Raw genomic sequence first — 17,388 nt, 5'->3', positions numbered from 1 at the left:
TAGCAGTTACCTGTAGTGATGTCCTCCTTATACTGCTCATCACTGCTGTCATCTGTCTCCTCCTCTTCTTCTTTTACCCTTATATCTGTTGCATTAATAGAGTTTAGATTCTTCCCTGTAGTGATGGTCTTTATATACTGCTCATCACTGCTTACATCTGTCGCCTCCTCTTCTTCTTTTACCTTTATATATGTAGTATTAATATTTAGATTCTTCCATGTAGTGATGTCATCCTTATACTGCTCATCACTGCTCACATCTGTCTCTTCTTCATTTACCCTTATGTCTGTAGCATTGATGCAGTTTAAATTCTTCCCTGTAGGAATGTCCTCCTTATACTGTTCATTATTGCTCACATCTGTTTCTTCTTCTTCTTCTTCTTCTTCTTCTTTTACCCTTATGTCTATAGCATTAATGGAGTTCAAATCCATCCCTGTAGTAATGACCTCCTTATACTGCTCATCACTGCTCATATCCGTCTTTTCCTCCTCTTCTTCTTCTTTTACCCTTATTTCTGTATCATTAATAGAGTTCATATCCTTCCCTGTAGTGATGTCCTCCTTATACTGCTCATCACTGCCGTCATCTGTCTCTGGAGCATTAATATTGTTCCCATCTTCCTCCTGATTCATAAGATGTGAGAGAAATATTGGAAAAGTCATCAGAAAGGAGGAGAAGTCAGGTGGGATGTACAGATCATAGGGAACATCTCCATCTACCTGATCCTGATCCTGTGGGAGAAGAGGACGGGGACATCTCTCTGGTGCTGTTCTCTTACTGGATCTGACTGGTGGGAACACATACAGAGACTGAATTCATTCTTTCCATCCAGATAATACAGAGAGGAGGTGTGTATATAGTCCTGTCTATTACCTGCTGATGGGAGGGGCTGCTGATCCTCCAGCATCACATCCTTGTACTGATCCTTGTGTCCTTCTACATACTCCCACTCCTCCATGGAGAAATAGACCGCCACGTCCTGACACCTTATAGGAACCTGACACACACAATGATCACACAGTCATCCCCCCCACCCCTCCAGTGGTGTTACTGTATAATGTCCCAGCATTCCCAGCAGCTCCAGTGTCACAGTTTGTCTCAGAAATGGAGGCTTTGAAGTCAGCGGGGGACACCAGCCACACCAGAGGAGGACACAGAGGGAACAGGGACAGGTAAGTATAACACATTTATAGTAATACATGCACCAGCAGCAACATTAAAAAAAAGGCAGACTGCCGGACAACCCCTTTAAACACTAATTCTAATTTTTGTATACTTTCTTTACACATCCTATACACAGAGACGAAATATACAAAACTTAGAAGGAAAAATGCAATAGGTGAACTAGGCCCTCTCCAATCTGCTGAGCAGGGGCACCTGGTTAAAGCGGCACTATCAGCAGGTTCTGCCCAATGATCCTGCTGATATGCCCCACTAGCTCTTTACCTTAGTAGCGATAAAGTTAGAAGGTAAAGAGCTTGTGGGGCATATCAGCAGGATCATTGGGAAGAACCTGCTGATAGTGCCACTTTAAATGCTTGAGAGTCCCATTTATTTTGATGGTGCTCATTACTTGAGTCAAGCACTGAAAAATGCTAACTGAAAGTGTCACTGTAATTTTTTTTTGCAGAAATCAATAGTATTTTTTTAAGAAACTTTGTATTTGAGTTTATTAGTCAAATATGCCATTATCTGCATTCAAAAAGACTTTCCCCAGGCCCCCCCTCCCTCCTCTCTCTCATCCACTGTTCATTATCAGGAAATCTCCACTCTTTTACATCAGTCGGGCCCTGTCTGTTCTATTGAGAGGGGAGGGGGGAGGAGGGAGATTAGTCGGCGGCAGAGAACAAAGGATTGCATAGTCGGAGCTGTGTGAAAGCCAGTATTCAGAGGTCAGAGAGGTCAGTGGCCCGACTGTCAGAGCTGATAGCCCGGTGATGTAGCTGAAAATTAACTCTTTGTTGTCCTGTTTTGGTGCCTCATCTCCCTCCATCCCTCCCCTCTCTATAGAAAACCATGAAGACAGGGGGGAGAGTTTCAAGCTGCTTTTTCATGATAAAAATGCATTTTTGGCTAATAAACCCAATTACAAAGTTTCTTAAAGTGTCACTGTCGAGAAATCAATAGTCCAAGCGATTTTAAGAAACTTTGTCATTGGGTTTATTAGCCGAAAAATGCATTTTTATCATGAAAAAGCAGTTTGAAGCTCTCCCCCCATCTTCATTGTTCTCCTATGGAGAGAGCTAAAGAAAAGACCAAAACAGGACAACAAAGAGTTAATCTACAAATACCTTACCTGTTATCTCCTGGGACAGTCACCACTGACCTCTCTGAGCTCTGATTACAGCTGTCACCCAGCTCTGTGCCTGTAATCCTCTGTTATCTGCTTTCTGCTGCCGGCTAACTCCCTCCTCCCCCCTCCCCTCTCTATAGGAATAGACAGAGGGAGACTCACAATTTTCAGATTTTTTGCAGTGGATGAAAAAGAGGGAGGGGGGGGTGGGTCCTGGGAAAAGGCTTTTTACATGCAGATAATGGCAGATTTGGCTAATAAACCCAATTACAAAGTTTCATAAAATCGCCTGGACTATTGATTTCTGCAAAAAAAAAAAAAAAAAAAATACGACAGTGACTCGCCTCTGTGGGAACGTGGTTTTAGGATCCTTTTACACGTACAGATAAGTCGCTTAAGCACTCACATCGCTTAGCAGACAACAAGTTGTGATTTTTTTTTCCTTTTACACGATAGACCTTTAGAGGAAAAGATAACTCACTAAGAAAAGTCGTTAATACAATCATAATATATATACACCAATCCCGCTAAACGACCGAACGATGAGTGTTTACCCTGAAAGACTTGGTGCCGATTAACAATGATTTTGAGGTCAGCTCAAAAGATGCGATCAAGGAATTTTCGGTTTTGTCGTTTGATCGTTGTTACGTTTATACCAGTAGACCATCGTCCCGTGTAAAAGGCCGATTAGTTCTCTGGATTATGAGCTGGATTGGCCGATGCTGCTCTGCGTAGGAGGGCCGGGGCTGATGAATATTGGATGATAAATACATCAAGTAATCATCTCCCCGCTGAGAGGGTCAAAGGGTCACATGATCAATCCAGCAATCATTCATACAGTCCATCCCACCTGGTGCTTGGGCTGTATAACAGGCTCTATAAACGAGCTCCGATCTACGGGATCGGCAATAATTTACACAGAGCATCAGGTTGTCTAATAGAGCCCAGAGAGGGCCACACTCTGCCTGAGCGAGGGGATGTTAGGGGTAGACTGTACCTATACGCCCATCGGAAACCATACACCAAGATTACTTAAAGTAGAAAAACAAAAATGACAATAAACCTCAAAATTATTAAAAAAGAAAATCACCTTTAAAGGGGTAGTGCAGCGCTAAACATTTATTCACAAAATAACACACATTACAAAGTTATACAACTTTGTAATGTGTGTTATGTCTGTGAATGGCCCCCTTCCCCGTGTTTCCCCCCCACCCACACTAGACCCGGAAGTGTGGTACATTATACTCACCGCATTCGTGTCATCTTGTGTCGACGACTTCATCTTCGGGAGGCCGGCCGAACGGCTCCAGCCGTCCCTCAGGCACCCCCCCCCCTCTGCCGCGTCATCAGCTGCTCAGCCGTGATTGGCTGAGCATAACTGTGTTCATCCAATCGCGACTGAGCAGCTCATGACGCGGCAAAGGGGGGCCGGCATGAGGGATGGATGGAGCGGTTCGGCCGGCCTCCCAAAGATGAAGTCGTCGACACAAGATGGCACGAATGCGGTGAGTGTAATGTACCACACTTCCGGGTCTAGCGTGGGTGGTGGGACACGGGGAAGGGGGCCATTCACAGACATAACACACATTACAAAGTTGTATAACTTTGTAATGTGTGTTATTTTTTGAATAAATGTTTAGCGCCGCACTATTGATTCTAATAGAGCCGTGTGAGGGTGACAGATTTTGGAAGCCAAAGCCAGAAATGGATTTGAAAAGAGGATAGATCCCAGTCTTTCCTTTATGACCTGATCCCTGTTTATAGTCTGTTCCTGGTTTTGGCTTCAAAGATCTGTCAGATAAATCTGTCTGTGTAAACGCACCATTACAGAGGGGAGAGGGTTTCCTCCCACTAGGGGTGTGCTGGCCCGCCTCCAGTGCTTCAGCCCGGGCCAGGGCTAACTAAAAGATGGACACCATACGCGGGAACTGGGCCACGGTTCAAAAAACCACCGACAGAGTCTTCCCCTCACTGGCACCGTTCTATTCATATGCAACACTTAAAGCAAATGTAACCGATGGTACTTTTGCCAAACTACATTTCCCATCATGCCAGGACAAACAAAGCTTTCACTTAGGCTCCCAGGAATGATGGGAATTGTAGTTGGGGGTCAGAAGGTTTCTCACCTCTGCTGTATAGTACGAGACTGCCCGGTGCTGTATAATCTACTGAACAACCAGATGTCACTAGGAAAGAAAGTTCTAGATCTTGTTAAGATTCTACCTCAAGGATGAAAACCGCCGGATGCTGAAGGGGTTAATCTCCTGCTGTCCGCCAGCTCCTTCCCTGCGGTGACTCTACATATATATATATATACTGTACCTCCACCTGCAGAGCTGTACAGGAGCCGTGTGCTTCCCCTGTGCTTCCAGGACCTGCCATGATGTCACAGTCATGTGATCAGTCACATGGGGGAGGAGTCACATGATCAGGGGCTGCTGCTCAGTGTATGCAGGACTCTGCTGTGCTGGATGAGCTGAAGTGATGTGTATGCAGCAGAGCTGTGTGTGTGTGATGTGTGTGGAGCAGAGCTGTGTATGTGTGTGTTATATATGCCTGCAGCAGAGCCCTGTGTGTAATGTACATGTAGCTGAGCTGTATGTGTGTAATGTACATGTAGCTGAGCTGTATATGTGTAATGTACATGTAGCTGAGCTGTATATGTGTAATGTACATGTAGCTGAGCTGTATATGTGTGTAATGTACATGTAGCTGAGCTGTATGTGTGTGTAATGTACATGTAGCTGAGCTGTATATATGTGTAATGTACATGTAGCTGAGCTGTATATGTGTAATGTACATGTAGCTGAGCTGTATATGTGTAATGTACATGTAGCTGAGCTGTATGTGTGTAATGTACATGTAGCTGAGCTGTATATGTGTAATGTACATGTAGCTGAGCTGTATATGTGTGTAATGTACATGTAGCTGAGCTGTATATGTGTAATGTACATGTAGCTGAGCTGTATATGTGTGTAATGTACATGTAGCTGAGCTGTATATGTGTAATGTACATGTAGCTGAGCTGTATGTGTGTAATGTACATGTAGCTGAGCTGTATATGTGTAATGTACATGTAGCTGAGCTGTATATGTGTGTAATGTACATGTAGCTGAGCTGTATGTGTGTAATGTACATGTAGCTGAGCTGTATGTGTGTAATGTACATGTAGCTGAGCTGTATATGTGTAATGTACATGTAGCTGAGCTGTATGTGTGTAATGTACATGTAGCTGAGCTGTATGTGTGTAATGTACATGTAGCTGAGCTGTATGTGTGTAATGTACATGTAGCTGAGCTGTATATATGTAATGTACATGTAGCTGAGCTGTATGTGTGTAATGTACATGTAGCTGAGCTGTATATGTGTGTAATGTACATGTAGCTGAGCTGTATGTGTGTAATGTACATGTAGCTGAGCTGTATGTGTGTAATGTACATGTAGCTGAGCTGTATATGTGTGTAATATACATGTAGCTGAGCTGTATATATGTGTAATGTACATGTAGCTGAGCTGTATGTGTGTAATGTACATGTAGCTGAGCTGTATATGTGTGTAATGTACATGTAGCTGAGCTGTATATGTGTGTAATATACATGTAGCTGAGCTGTATATGTGTGTAATGTACATGTAGCTGAGCTGTATATGTGTGTAATGTACATGTAGCTGAGTTGTATATATATGTAATGTACATGTAGCTGAGCTGTATATGTGTAATGTACATGTAGCTGAGCTGTATATGTGTAATGTACATGTAGCTGAGCTGTATGTGTGTAATGTACATGTAGCTGAGCTGTATATGTGTAATGTACATGTAGCTGAGCTGTATATGTGTAATGTACATGTAGCTGAGCTGTATATGTGTAATGTACATGTAGCTGAGCTGTATGTGTGTAATGTACATGTAGCTGAGCTGTATATGTGTGTAATGTACATGTAGCTGAGCTGTATGTGTGTAATGTACATGTAGCTGAGCTGTATGTGTGCACAGTAAGGCTGGGTTCACACTACGTATATTTCAGTCAGTATTTGGTCCTCATAGCAACCAAAACCAGGAGTGGATTGAAAACACAGAAAGGCTCTGTTCACACATTGGTGAAATTGAGTGGATGGCCGCCATATAATGGTAAATAACTGCCATTATTTCAACATAACAGCCGTTGTTTTAAAATAACAGCAAATATTTGCCATTAACCCCTTAAGGACAGAGCCTGAAATGGCCTTAATGACAGAGACAAATTTTATGAATATGACCTGTGTCACTTTATTCATTAATAACTTCGGGATGCTTTTACCTATCCGGCTGATTCTGAGATTGTTTTCTCCTGACATATTGTACTTTACATTTCTGGTAAATTGGAGTCGATACTCATAACGAATCTTTATGAAAAAAACCCAAATAATGTGAAAAAATGCATTTTTCCAACTTTGAAACTTTTTTGCGTATACAGAAAATGGTTATACCACATAAATTATATATTAAATAGCATTAGCAACATGTCTACTTTATGTTGGCGGCATTTATTAAACTATCTTTCATTTTTTTTAGACAATAGGAAGCTTAAAACATTAGCAGCAAATTTCCAAATTTTCAGTAAAATTTCAAAATCAGATATTTTTAGGGACCTGTTCAGGTTTATAAGGCTGGGTTCACACTATGTATATTTGAGGCTGTATTTGTGAGGCTGTATAGCAACCAAAACCAGGAGTGGATTGAAAACACAGAAAGGCTCTGTTCACATAATGTTGTAATTGAGTGGATGGCCGTCATTTAATGGCAAATATTTGCTGTTATTTTAAAACAACGGCTGTGGTATTGAAATAATGGCCGTTATTTACTGTTATATGGCGGCCATCCACTCAATTTCAACATTGTGTGAACAGAGCCTTTCTGTGTTTTCAATCCACTCCTGGTTTTGGTTGCTATGAGGACCTGACATGAGGACCAAATACTGCCTGAAATATACATAGTGTGAACCCAGCGTTAAAGTGTATTTGAGGGGCCTGTATGTTAGAAAGCCCCACAAAGCACCTCATTTCAGAAACTGCACCCCCCAAACTCTGCAAAAGCACATCCAGAAAGTGTTTTAACCCTTTAGGGGAGTCACAGAAATAAAAGCTAAGTGTGTAAGGAATTTGAAAATTTTAATTTTCTGTGCAGAGATTTTATTGTAATCCAATATTTTTCATATTACCAGAGAAATGCACCCCAATATTGATTGCCCCGTTTCTGCAGGTTATAGAAATACCCCATATGTGACCCTATTGCGCTATTTGACGCAACCACAAGCCTCAGATATAAAGGAGCGCCTAGTGAATTTCAACTCCTCCGTTATATTTGGTCATTTCTGACTGTACCACTTCAGGTTGGCAGAGGCTCTGGGGTGCCAAAACCTAAATAACACCCCTAAAGGGACACCATTCAGAAAACTACACCCCTCAAGGAATGTAACAAGGGGTGCGGTGAGCATCTGGACCCCACAGGTGCTTCACAGATTTTCCCAACAATATGGCGTGAAAAAAGAAAAATTTATTTTTTACACTAAAACGTTGTTCTAGCCTTCAATTTTTCATTTTCTTAAAGGGATAAGAGGCAAACAAAGACAAAAAATGTGTAGCGCAGTTTCTCCCGAGTACGGAAATACCCCACATGTGGACATAAAGTGCCAAGGGGGCGCAGGACGAGCCTCCAAAGGGAAGGAGCGCCAATTGGCTTTTGGAAGCTGAATTTCACTGAAAAGGATTTCAAGGGCCATGTCGCATTTACAGAGCCCTTGTGCTGCCAAGACACTGGAAACCCCCCACAAGTGATTCCATTCTGGAAACTACACCCCTCAAGGAATCTAACAAGGGGTGCAGTGAGCATATGGACCCCACTGGTGACGGGCACAAATGTGGAACAATGTGACGTGAAAGGGAAAAATTTCATTTTTTCACTTTCATGGCACAAATGTGCCCGTCATCAAGGGGTCCATATCCTCACTGCACCCCTTGATAGATTCCTTGAGGGGTGCAGTTTCCAGAATGGGGTCACTTGTGGGGGGTTTCCAGTGTTTTGGCAGCACGAGGGCTCTGTAAATGCGACATGGCGTTCATCATCCATTCTAGCCAAATCCAACCTCCAAAATCCAAATGGCGCTCCTTCCCTTCGGAGGCTTGCCCTGCGCCCACATGGCGCTTTATGTCCACATGTGGGGTATTTACGGACTCGGGGGAAATTGCTCTACACATATTGTGTGTTTTTTTCTCTTTTAACCCCTTGTGAAAATGATAAATTCAAGGCTAAACCAACATTATAGTGTAAAAAATGTAATATTTCATTTTCACGCCACACTAGTGGGGTCCATATGCTCACTACACCCCTTGTTACATTCCCTGAGGGGTGCAGTTTCCATAATGGGGTCACTTGTGGGGGGTTTCAACTGTCTTGGCAACACAGGGGCCTTTTGAATGCAACATGGCTCCTCGAAATCCATTCCATCCAAATCCAGCCTTCAAAAACCAAATGGCGCTCCTTCCCTTTGGAGGCTTACCCTGCACCCGCATGGCGCTTTATGTTCACATGTGGGGTATTTCCGTACTCAGGGGAAATTGCTCTACACATTAAATGTTTTTTTTTATCTTTTAACCCCTTGTGAAAATGAAAAAATCATGACAAGATTAATGATTTAGAGTAAAAATTTTACAAAAATTACACTAAATGTTGGTCTAGCCTTGATTTTTTTCCATTTCGACAAGGGGTTAAAAAAGAAAATGAACACAAAACGTGTAGGGTAGTTTCCCCTGAGTACGAAAATACCCCACATGTGGGCATAATGTGCCATATGGGCACAGTGCAAGCCACCAAAGGGACAGAGCGCCATTTAGAGGCTGGAATGGAGGATGGAGGCCATGTCGCAATTACAAAGCTCCTGTGCTGCCAGGACAGTAGAAATCCCCGACAAGTGACCCCATTCTGGAAACTACACCCCATAAGGAATCTAACAAGGGGTGCAGTGAGCATATGGACCCCACTGGTGACGGGCACTTACGTAGAACATGTGCCGAGAAAATAAAAAATACAATTTTTTTCATTTTCACGTCCCAAATGTGGCCGTCACCAGGGGGCCATATCCCCGCTGCCCCACTTGTTAGATTCCTTATGGGGTGTAGTTTCCAGAATGGGGTCACTTGTGGGGGGTTTCTACTGTCCTGGCCGCACAGAGGCTTTGTAATTGCATCATGGTATCCTCTAATGGGAATGGCGGCCATACCTACTTAGCTGGGGAAAAGGGACAATTCTAATTTATTTGGGGGTATTAGGCCAATTATTAGTTTATAAGGTTGAAAATGACAGGTGTCCATCAAACTCAACCTGTGTTGATCCAGAGGAAGGCAAAAACCCCTCGTGAGGCAGACGACAGTAGCCTCATCACAGGGAAAAAATTCCTTCCCGACTCCATAATGGCGATCAGAATAATCCCCGGATCAACGTGACCCCTGAAATAGGAATAAGGGACAGAATTTAGATAATGTAGAACCCCAGTGACGTGTGGTGCGCCTTGGAGCGATCCAGTATGCAGAGGTCGGGGGGATCAGGACAGGTGTCACACTGGAAAATGGTGTCCTTCCTGATCCCCCTATTACCCCACACTCTGCACTTCTTCTGGGGTCTCCTGTTCTCCAGTGTGGGGGACGTCACCTGGAAAATGTTGTCCTGGTGCGATACGGGGTCCCTCATATCCAGAAGCGCTGGGTCCGCTCCATGGCTGCTAAATATTAGGGCTCTATTACTACTTCTGATATGTTCGGATCGTGCCGCAAGCTACAGTAGCTCGGGCAGCGAGGGACCGGAAGAGGGGGTGCTGGTATAAAAGTTATCCCCGTACAGGTGGTGACCTTTATCCAGCAGTGGGAAGATCAGTTCCCTGACGATCTTCCCACTAACTCCGAGGATGGGGGGGGGGGGGGCGGGCATCTGGGGCTGGATTCGGGTGTCCCTTCCTTCATACATTCTAAGGGTACATGCACACTGCGGAATCGCGACAGATAACCCTTCGTGCATTCCGCAGTTGGCACCCACCGGCGGACTGATGCAGGCGCACGTCTCCACACGTGTCATAGACTCCATTCTATGCACGGGCGGATTCCGCTCTCCGTCCAACATGTTCATTCTTTGGATGGACGACGGAATCCGCCCGTGCATAGAATGGAGTCTATGACATGGGTGGAGACATGCGCCGCATCAGTCCGCCGGCGGGTGCCAGCTGCGGAATGCACCATCCTTCGCCATTCCGCAGTGTGCACGTACCCTATATCTGTAAGTGTACCCTGAGGTACGCTCACACAGTTTGTAGAATTTCACGCCATACCGTCATCTCTTATTGGGACGGTACTGGCGGAAAAGACGTGTCTGGGGGGCAGCGTACGCTACGCTACCCCCAGACACGTCACTGGATGATGAGGAGGATGAGGATGAATGGAGGAAAGAAGGATCCCCCCATTCATCCTCACTGGCTGTTTCGGTGCCGGAGGTAATAATAACGTATCCCTCTGACGCCGAAAACACCCTGGGGGCCATCTTTATACGGGGATTGGTATATGGGGTATGTAGTGGTGTAGTGTCAAACTTTATTCAATGTAGTGTGGTGTAATGTAGTGTTTTTTACGTGTTTTTTTACAGTAAGTATAAAAAAAAAACCTACGCCAACAAAGGAGTTGCTGATAAATGCCGCACTTATACGCGGCACTTATCAGCAGACCGTGGCAGTAGGATATAGAAAAAAAACACCCTACGCCAAAAAGGAGGAGTTGCTGATTAGCAGCGCACTTTCGTGCGATGCTGATCAACACTCAGCGGCGATAGGGTGCGGAAAATAGAAGAAAAAAAAATTTGAAAAAAAAAAAAAAATTTCTACATTCTGAACATCCCTGTAGCTGCTGATAAGTGTATTACACATATCAGCCGCTAGAGGGCAGCAGAGCGCAAAATACGGAAAAAGCCGACGCTGGAGCCGAAAATAGCCGAGAGAAGCCGAACGTGACGTCACGGAAGAAGCCGAAGACTCGAACGAAGACGAGGACGCCGCGAACCCGGAAGACGCCGATCAGGAGCCCGGGACAGGTGAGTAATGTACAAATACCTGCTCTGGACCCCTCGGCTACCTAGCTGAGGGGTCCAGGGCAGGTATTTACTATTTTGTGGGACTCTGATCGCCGTGCCACCGGCCCGATCGCCTTGAACGGCCGGCCGGCCGGCCGTTCACGGCGATCGGGCCGGTGGCACGGCGATCACCATTACTTTTTACAGTAATGGCGGTCGGTGCCGTCCTCGGACAGCACCGACCGCCATTTTTTTCCGGGTCATCGGGTCGCCGACGACCCGGAAAGGTTCCGATCGCCGCTATTGGCAGATCTGAATTGATCAGCCTATAGCGGCGATCGTAAGCACGGGGGGTGTTAACCACCCCCCGTGCCGTGAAGCTACGATGGCCTGCTATGATTTATAGCAGGCCATCTTCCCCGACCGCTGTGTGTGAACACGCAGCGATCGGGGAAACATCGGGCGTAAATTTACGCCCTGATGCGCCAAGTACCAGGGCGCGAGGGCGTAAGTTTACGCCCGATGTCGTTAAGGGGTTAAATGACGGCCATCCACTCAATTACAACAGTGTGTGAACAGAGCCTTTCTGTGTTTTCAATCCACTCCTGGTTTTGGTTGCTATGAGGACCACAATACTGACTGAAATATACGTAGTGTAAACATAGCCTAGAGCTGTATGTGTGTAATGTACATGTAGCTGAGCTGTATATGTGTGTAATGTACATGTAGCTGAGCTATATGTGTGTAATGTACATGTAGCTGAGCTGTATGTGTGTAATGTACATGTAGCTGAGCTGTATATGTGTAATGTACATGTAGCTGAGCTGTATGTGTGTAATGTACATGTAGCTGAGCTGTATATGTGTGTAATGTACATGTAGCTGAGCTGTATATGTGTGTAATGTACATGTAGCTGAGCTGTATATATGTGTAATGTACATGTAGCTGAGCTGTATATGTGTAATGTACATGTAGCTGAGCTGTATGTGTGTAATGTACATGTAGCTGAGCTGTATATGTGTGTAATGTACATGTAGCTGAGCTGTATATGTGTAATGTACATGTAGCTGAGCTGTATATGTGTAATGTACATGTAGCTGAGCTGTATGTGTGTAATGTACATGTAGCTGAGCTGTATGTGTGTAATGTATATGTAGCTGAGCTGTGTGTGTGTAATGTACATGTAGCTGAGCTGTGTGTGTGTAATGTACATGTAGCTGAGCTGTATGTGTGTAATGTACATGTAGCTGAGCTGTATATGTGTGTAATGTACATGTAGCTGAGCTGTATATGTGTGTAATGTACATGTAGCTGAGCTGTATATATGTGTAATGTACATGTAGCTGAGCTGTATATGTGTAATGTACATGTAGCTGAGCTGTATGTGTGTAATGTACATGTAGCTGAGCTGTATATGTGTGTAATGTACATGTAGCTGAGCTGTATATGTGTAATGTACATGTAGCTGAGCTGTATATGTGTAATGTACATGTAGCTGAGCTGTATGTGTGTAATGTACATGTAGCTGAGCTGTATATATGTGTGTAATGTACATGTAGCTGAGCTGTATATGTGTAATGTACATGTAGCTGAGCTGTATATGTGTGTAATGTACATGTAGCTGAGCTGTATATGTGTAATGTACATGTAGCTGAGCTGTATGTGTGTAATGTACATGTAGCTGAGCTGTATATGTGTAATGTACATGTAGCTGAGCTGTATATGTGTAATGTACATGTAGCTGAGCTGTATATATGTGTGTAATGTACATGTAGCTGAGCTGTATATATGTGTAATGTACATGTAGCTGAGCTGTATATGTGTAATGTACATGTAGCTGAGCTGTATATGTGTAATGTACATGTAGCTGAGCTGTATGTGTGTAATGTACATGTAGCTGAGATGTATATGTGTAATGTACATGTAGCTGAGCTGTGTTTGTGTAATGTACATGTAGCTGAGCTGTGTGTGTGTAATGTACATGTAGCTGAGCTGTATGTGTGTGTAATGTACATGTAGCTGAGCTGTATATGTGTAATGAACATGTAGCTGAGCTGTATATGTGTGTAATGTACATGTAGCTGAGCTGTATGTGTGTGTAATGTACATGTAGCTGAGCTGTATATGTGTAATGTGCATGTAGCTGAGCTGTATGTGTGTAATGTACATGTAGCTGAGCTGTATATGTGTGTAATGTACATGTAGCTGAGCTGTATATGTGTAATGTGCATGTAGCTGAGCTGTATGTGTGTAATGTACATGTAGCTGAGCTGTATATGTGTAATGTACATGTAGCTGAGCTGTATATGTGTGTAATGTACATGTAGCTGAGCTGTATGTGTGTAATGTACGTGTAGCTGAGCTGTATGTGTGTAATGTACATGTAGCTGGGCTGTATGTGTGTAATGTACGTGTAGCTGAGCTGTATGTGTGTAATTTACGTGTAGCTGAGCTGTATATGTGTGTAATTTACATGTAGCTGAGCTGTATATGTGTGTAATGTACATGTAGCTGAGCTGTATATATGTAATGTACATGTAGCTGAGCTGTATATGTGTGTAATGTACATGTAGCTGAGCTGTATGTGTGTAATGTACATGTAGCTGAGCTGTATGTGTGTAATGTACATGTAGCTGAGCTGTATATGTGTGTAATGTACATGTAGCTGAGCTGTATGTGTGTAATGTACATGTAGCTGAGCTGTATATGTGTAATGTACATGTAGCTGAGCTGTATATGTGTAATGTACATGTAGCTGAGCTGTATATATGTGTGTAATGTACATGTAGCTGAGCTGTATATATGTGTAATGTACATGTAGCTGAGCTGTATATGTGTAATGTACATGTAGCTGAGCTGTATATGTGTAATGTACATGTAGCTGAGCTGTATATGTGTAATGTACATGTAGCTGAGCTGTATATATGTGTAATGTACATGTAGCTGAGCTGTATATGTGTAATGTACATGTAGCTGAGCTGTATATGTGTAATGTACATGTAGCTGAGCTGTATATATGTGTAATGTACATGTAGCTGAGCTGTATGTGTGTTATGTACATGTAGCTGAGCTGTATATGTGTAATGTACATGTAGCTGAGCTGTATGTGTGTAATGTACATGTAGCTGAGCTGTATGTGTGTAATGTACATGTAGCTGAGCTGTATATATGTGTAATGTACATGTAGCTGAGCTGTATATGTGTAATGTACATATAGCTGAGCTGTATGTGTGTAATGTACATGTAGCTGAGCTGTATATATGTAATGTACATGTAGCTGAGCTGTATATGTGTAATGTACATGTAGCTGAGCTGTATATGTGTAATGTACATGTAGCTGAGCTGTATATATGTGTAATGTACATGTAGCTGAACTGTATGTGTGTAATGTACATGTAGCTGAGCTGTATATGTGTGTAATGTACATGTAGCTGAGCTGTATATATGTGTAATGTACATGTAGCTGAGCTGTATGTGTGTAATGTACATGTAGCTGAGCTGTATATGTGTGTAATGTACATGTAGCTGTGCTGTATATGTGTAATGTACATGTAGCTGAGCTGTATATGTGTGTAATGTACATGTAGCTGAGCTGTATATGTGTGTAATGTACATGTAGCTGAGCTGTATGTGTGTAATGTACATGTAGCTGAGCTGTATGTGTGTGTAATGTACATGTAGCTGAGCTGTATATGTGTGTGTAATGTACATGTAGCTGAGCTGTATATGTGTAATGTACATGTAGCTGAGCTGTATATGTGTGTAATGTACATGTAGCTGAGCTGTATATGTGTGTAATGTACATGTAGCTGAGCTGTATATGTGTGTAATGTACATGTAGCTGAGCTGTATGTGTGTGTAATGTACATGTAGCTGAGCTGTATATGTGTGTGTAATGTACATGTAGCTGAGCTGTATATGTGTGTAATGTACATGTAGCTGAGCTGTATGTGTAATGTACATGTAGCTGAGCTGTATGTGTGTGTAATGTACATGTAGCTGAGCTGTATATGTGTGTGTAATGTACATGTAGCTGAGCTGTATGTGTGTAATGTACATGTAGCTGAGCTGTATATGTGTAATGTACATGTAGCTGAGCTGTATATGTGTAATGTACATGTAGCTGAGCTGTATATATGTGTAATGTACATGTAGCTGAGCTGTATATGTGTGTGTAATGTACATGTAGCTGAGCTGTATATGTGTAATGTACATGTAGCTGAGCTGTATATGTGTGTAATGTACATGTAGCTGAGCTGTATGTGTGTGTAATGTACATGTAGCTGAGCTGTATATGTGTGTAATGTACATGTAGCTGAGCTGTATGTGTGTGTAATGTACATGTAGCTGAGCTGTATATGTGTGTGTAATGTACATGTAGCTGAGCTGTATATGTGTGTAATGTACATGTAGCTGAGCTGTATGTGTAATGTACATGTAGCTGAGCTGTATGTGTGTGTAATGTACATGTAGCTGAGCTGTATATGTGTGTGTAATGTACATGTAGCTGAGCTGTATGTGTGTAATGTACATGTAGCTGAGCTGTATATGTGTGTAATGTACATGTAGCTGAGCTGTATGTGTGTGTAATGTACATGTAGCTGAGCTGTATGTGTGTAATGTACATGTAGCTGAGCTGTATATGTGTGTGTAATGTACATGTAGCTGAGCTGTATGTGTGTAATGTACATGTAGCTGAGCTGTATATGTGTAATGTACATGTAGCTGAGCTGTATATGTGTAATGTACATGTAGCTGAGCTGTATATGTGTGTAATGTACATGTAGCTGAGCTGTATGTGTGTAATGTACATGTAGCTGAGCTGTGTATGTGTAATGTACATGTAGCTGAGCTGTATATGTGTAATGTACATGTAGCTGAGCTGTATATGTGTAATGTACATGTAGCTGAGCTGTATGTGTAATGTACATGTAGCTGAGCTGTATGTGTGTAATGTACATGTAGCTGAGCTGTATATGTGTGTAATGTACATGTAGCTGAGCTGTATGTGTGTAATGTACATGTAGCTGAGCTGTATATGTGTAATGTACATGTAGCTGAGCTGTATGTGTGTAATGTACATGTAGCTGAGCTGTATATATGTGTAATGTACATGTAGCTGAGCTGTATATGTGTAATGTACATGTAGCTGAGCTGTATGTGTGTAATGTACATGTAGCTGAGCTGTATATATGTGTAATGTACATGTAGCTGAGCTGCATATATGTGTAATGTACATGTAGCTGAGCTGTATATATGTGTAATGTACATGTAGCTGAGCTGTATGTGTGTAATGTACATGTAGCTGAGCTGTATATGTGTGTAATGTACATGTAGCTGAGCTGTATATGTGTAATGTACATGTAGCTGAGCTGTATATGTGTGTAATGTACATGTAGCTGAGCTGTATATGTGTAATGTACATGTAGCTGAGCTGTATATGTGTAATGTACATGTAGCTGAGCTGTATGTGTGTAATGTACATGTAGCTGAGCTGTATATGTGTAATGTACATGTAGCTGAGCTGTATATGTGTAATGTACATGTAGCTGAGCTGTATATGTGTAATGTACATGTAGCTGAGCTGTATATGTGTGTAATGTACATGTAGCTGGGCTGTATGTGTGTAATGTACATGTAGCTGAGCTGTATGTGTGTAATGTACATGTAGCTGGGCTGTATGTGTGTAATGTACATGTAGCTGAGCTGTATGTGTGTAATGTGAGTCCTGCATACACTGAGCAGCAGCCCCTGATCATGTGACTCCTCCTCCATGCGACTGATCACATGACTGTGACATCATGGCAGGTCTTGGAAGCACACGGCTCCTGTACAGCTCAGCAGGTGGAGGGAAGGAGCTGGGGACAGCGGGAGGATTAACCCCTTCAGCACCCGGCTGAGGTAGAAGCTTCACAAGAGACAGAACTTTCTTTCCTAGTGACGTCTGGTTGTTGCGGTATTTGTTGTGTGTAGGAAAGTAATAACTGCACCCTTTAGAAAAACTGTGGTATTG

General features: G+C 42.9%; 1 protein-coding gene across 1 annotated transcript in view; it reads right to left on the bottom strand.

Moving 5' to 3' along the window:
• Positions 1-787, bottom strand: part of LOC138786649 (uncharacterized) — a 55,890-nt gene extending 55,103 nt beyond the window's left edge. Inside the window, 1 exon segment of the mRNA XM_069963628.1 lies at positions 11-787. Coding sequence (XP_069819729.1) covers positions 11-662 — 652 coding nt within the window. The 5' untranslated portion in view covers positions 663-787.
• Between the last annotated feature and the right edge of the window lie 16,601 nt (positions 788-17,388).

The sequence above is a fragment of the Dendropsophus ebraccatus genome, chromosome 3 (genome assembly GCF_027789765.1).
Source record: "Dendropsophus ebraccatus isolate aDenEbr1 chromosome 3, aDenEbr1.pat, whole genome shotgun sequence".
Classification (NCBI taxonomy): domain Eukaryota; kingdom Metazoa; phylum Chordata; class Amphibia; order Anura; family Hylidae; genus Dendropsophus; species Dendropsophus ebraccatus.
The sequence above is the reverse complement of the archived record's forward strand: the minus strand, read 5'-3'. Positions and strand labels throughout refer to the sequence as shown.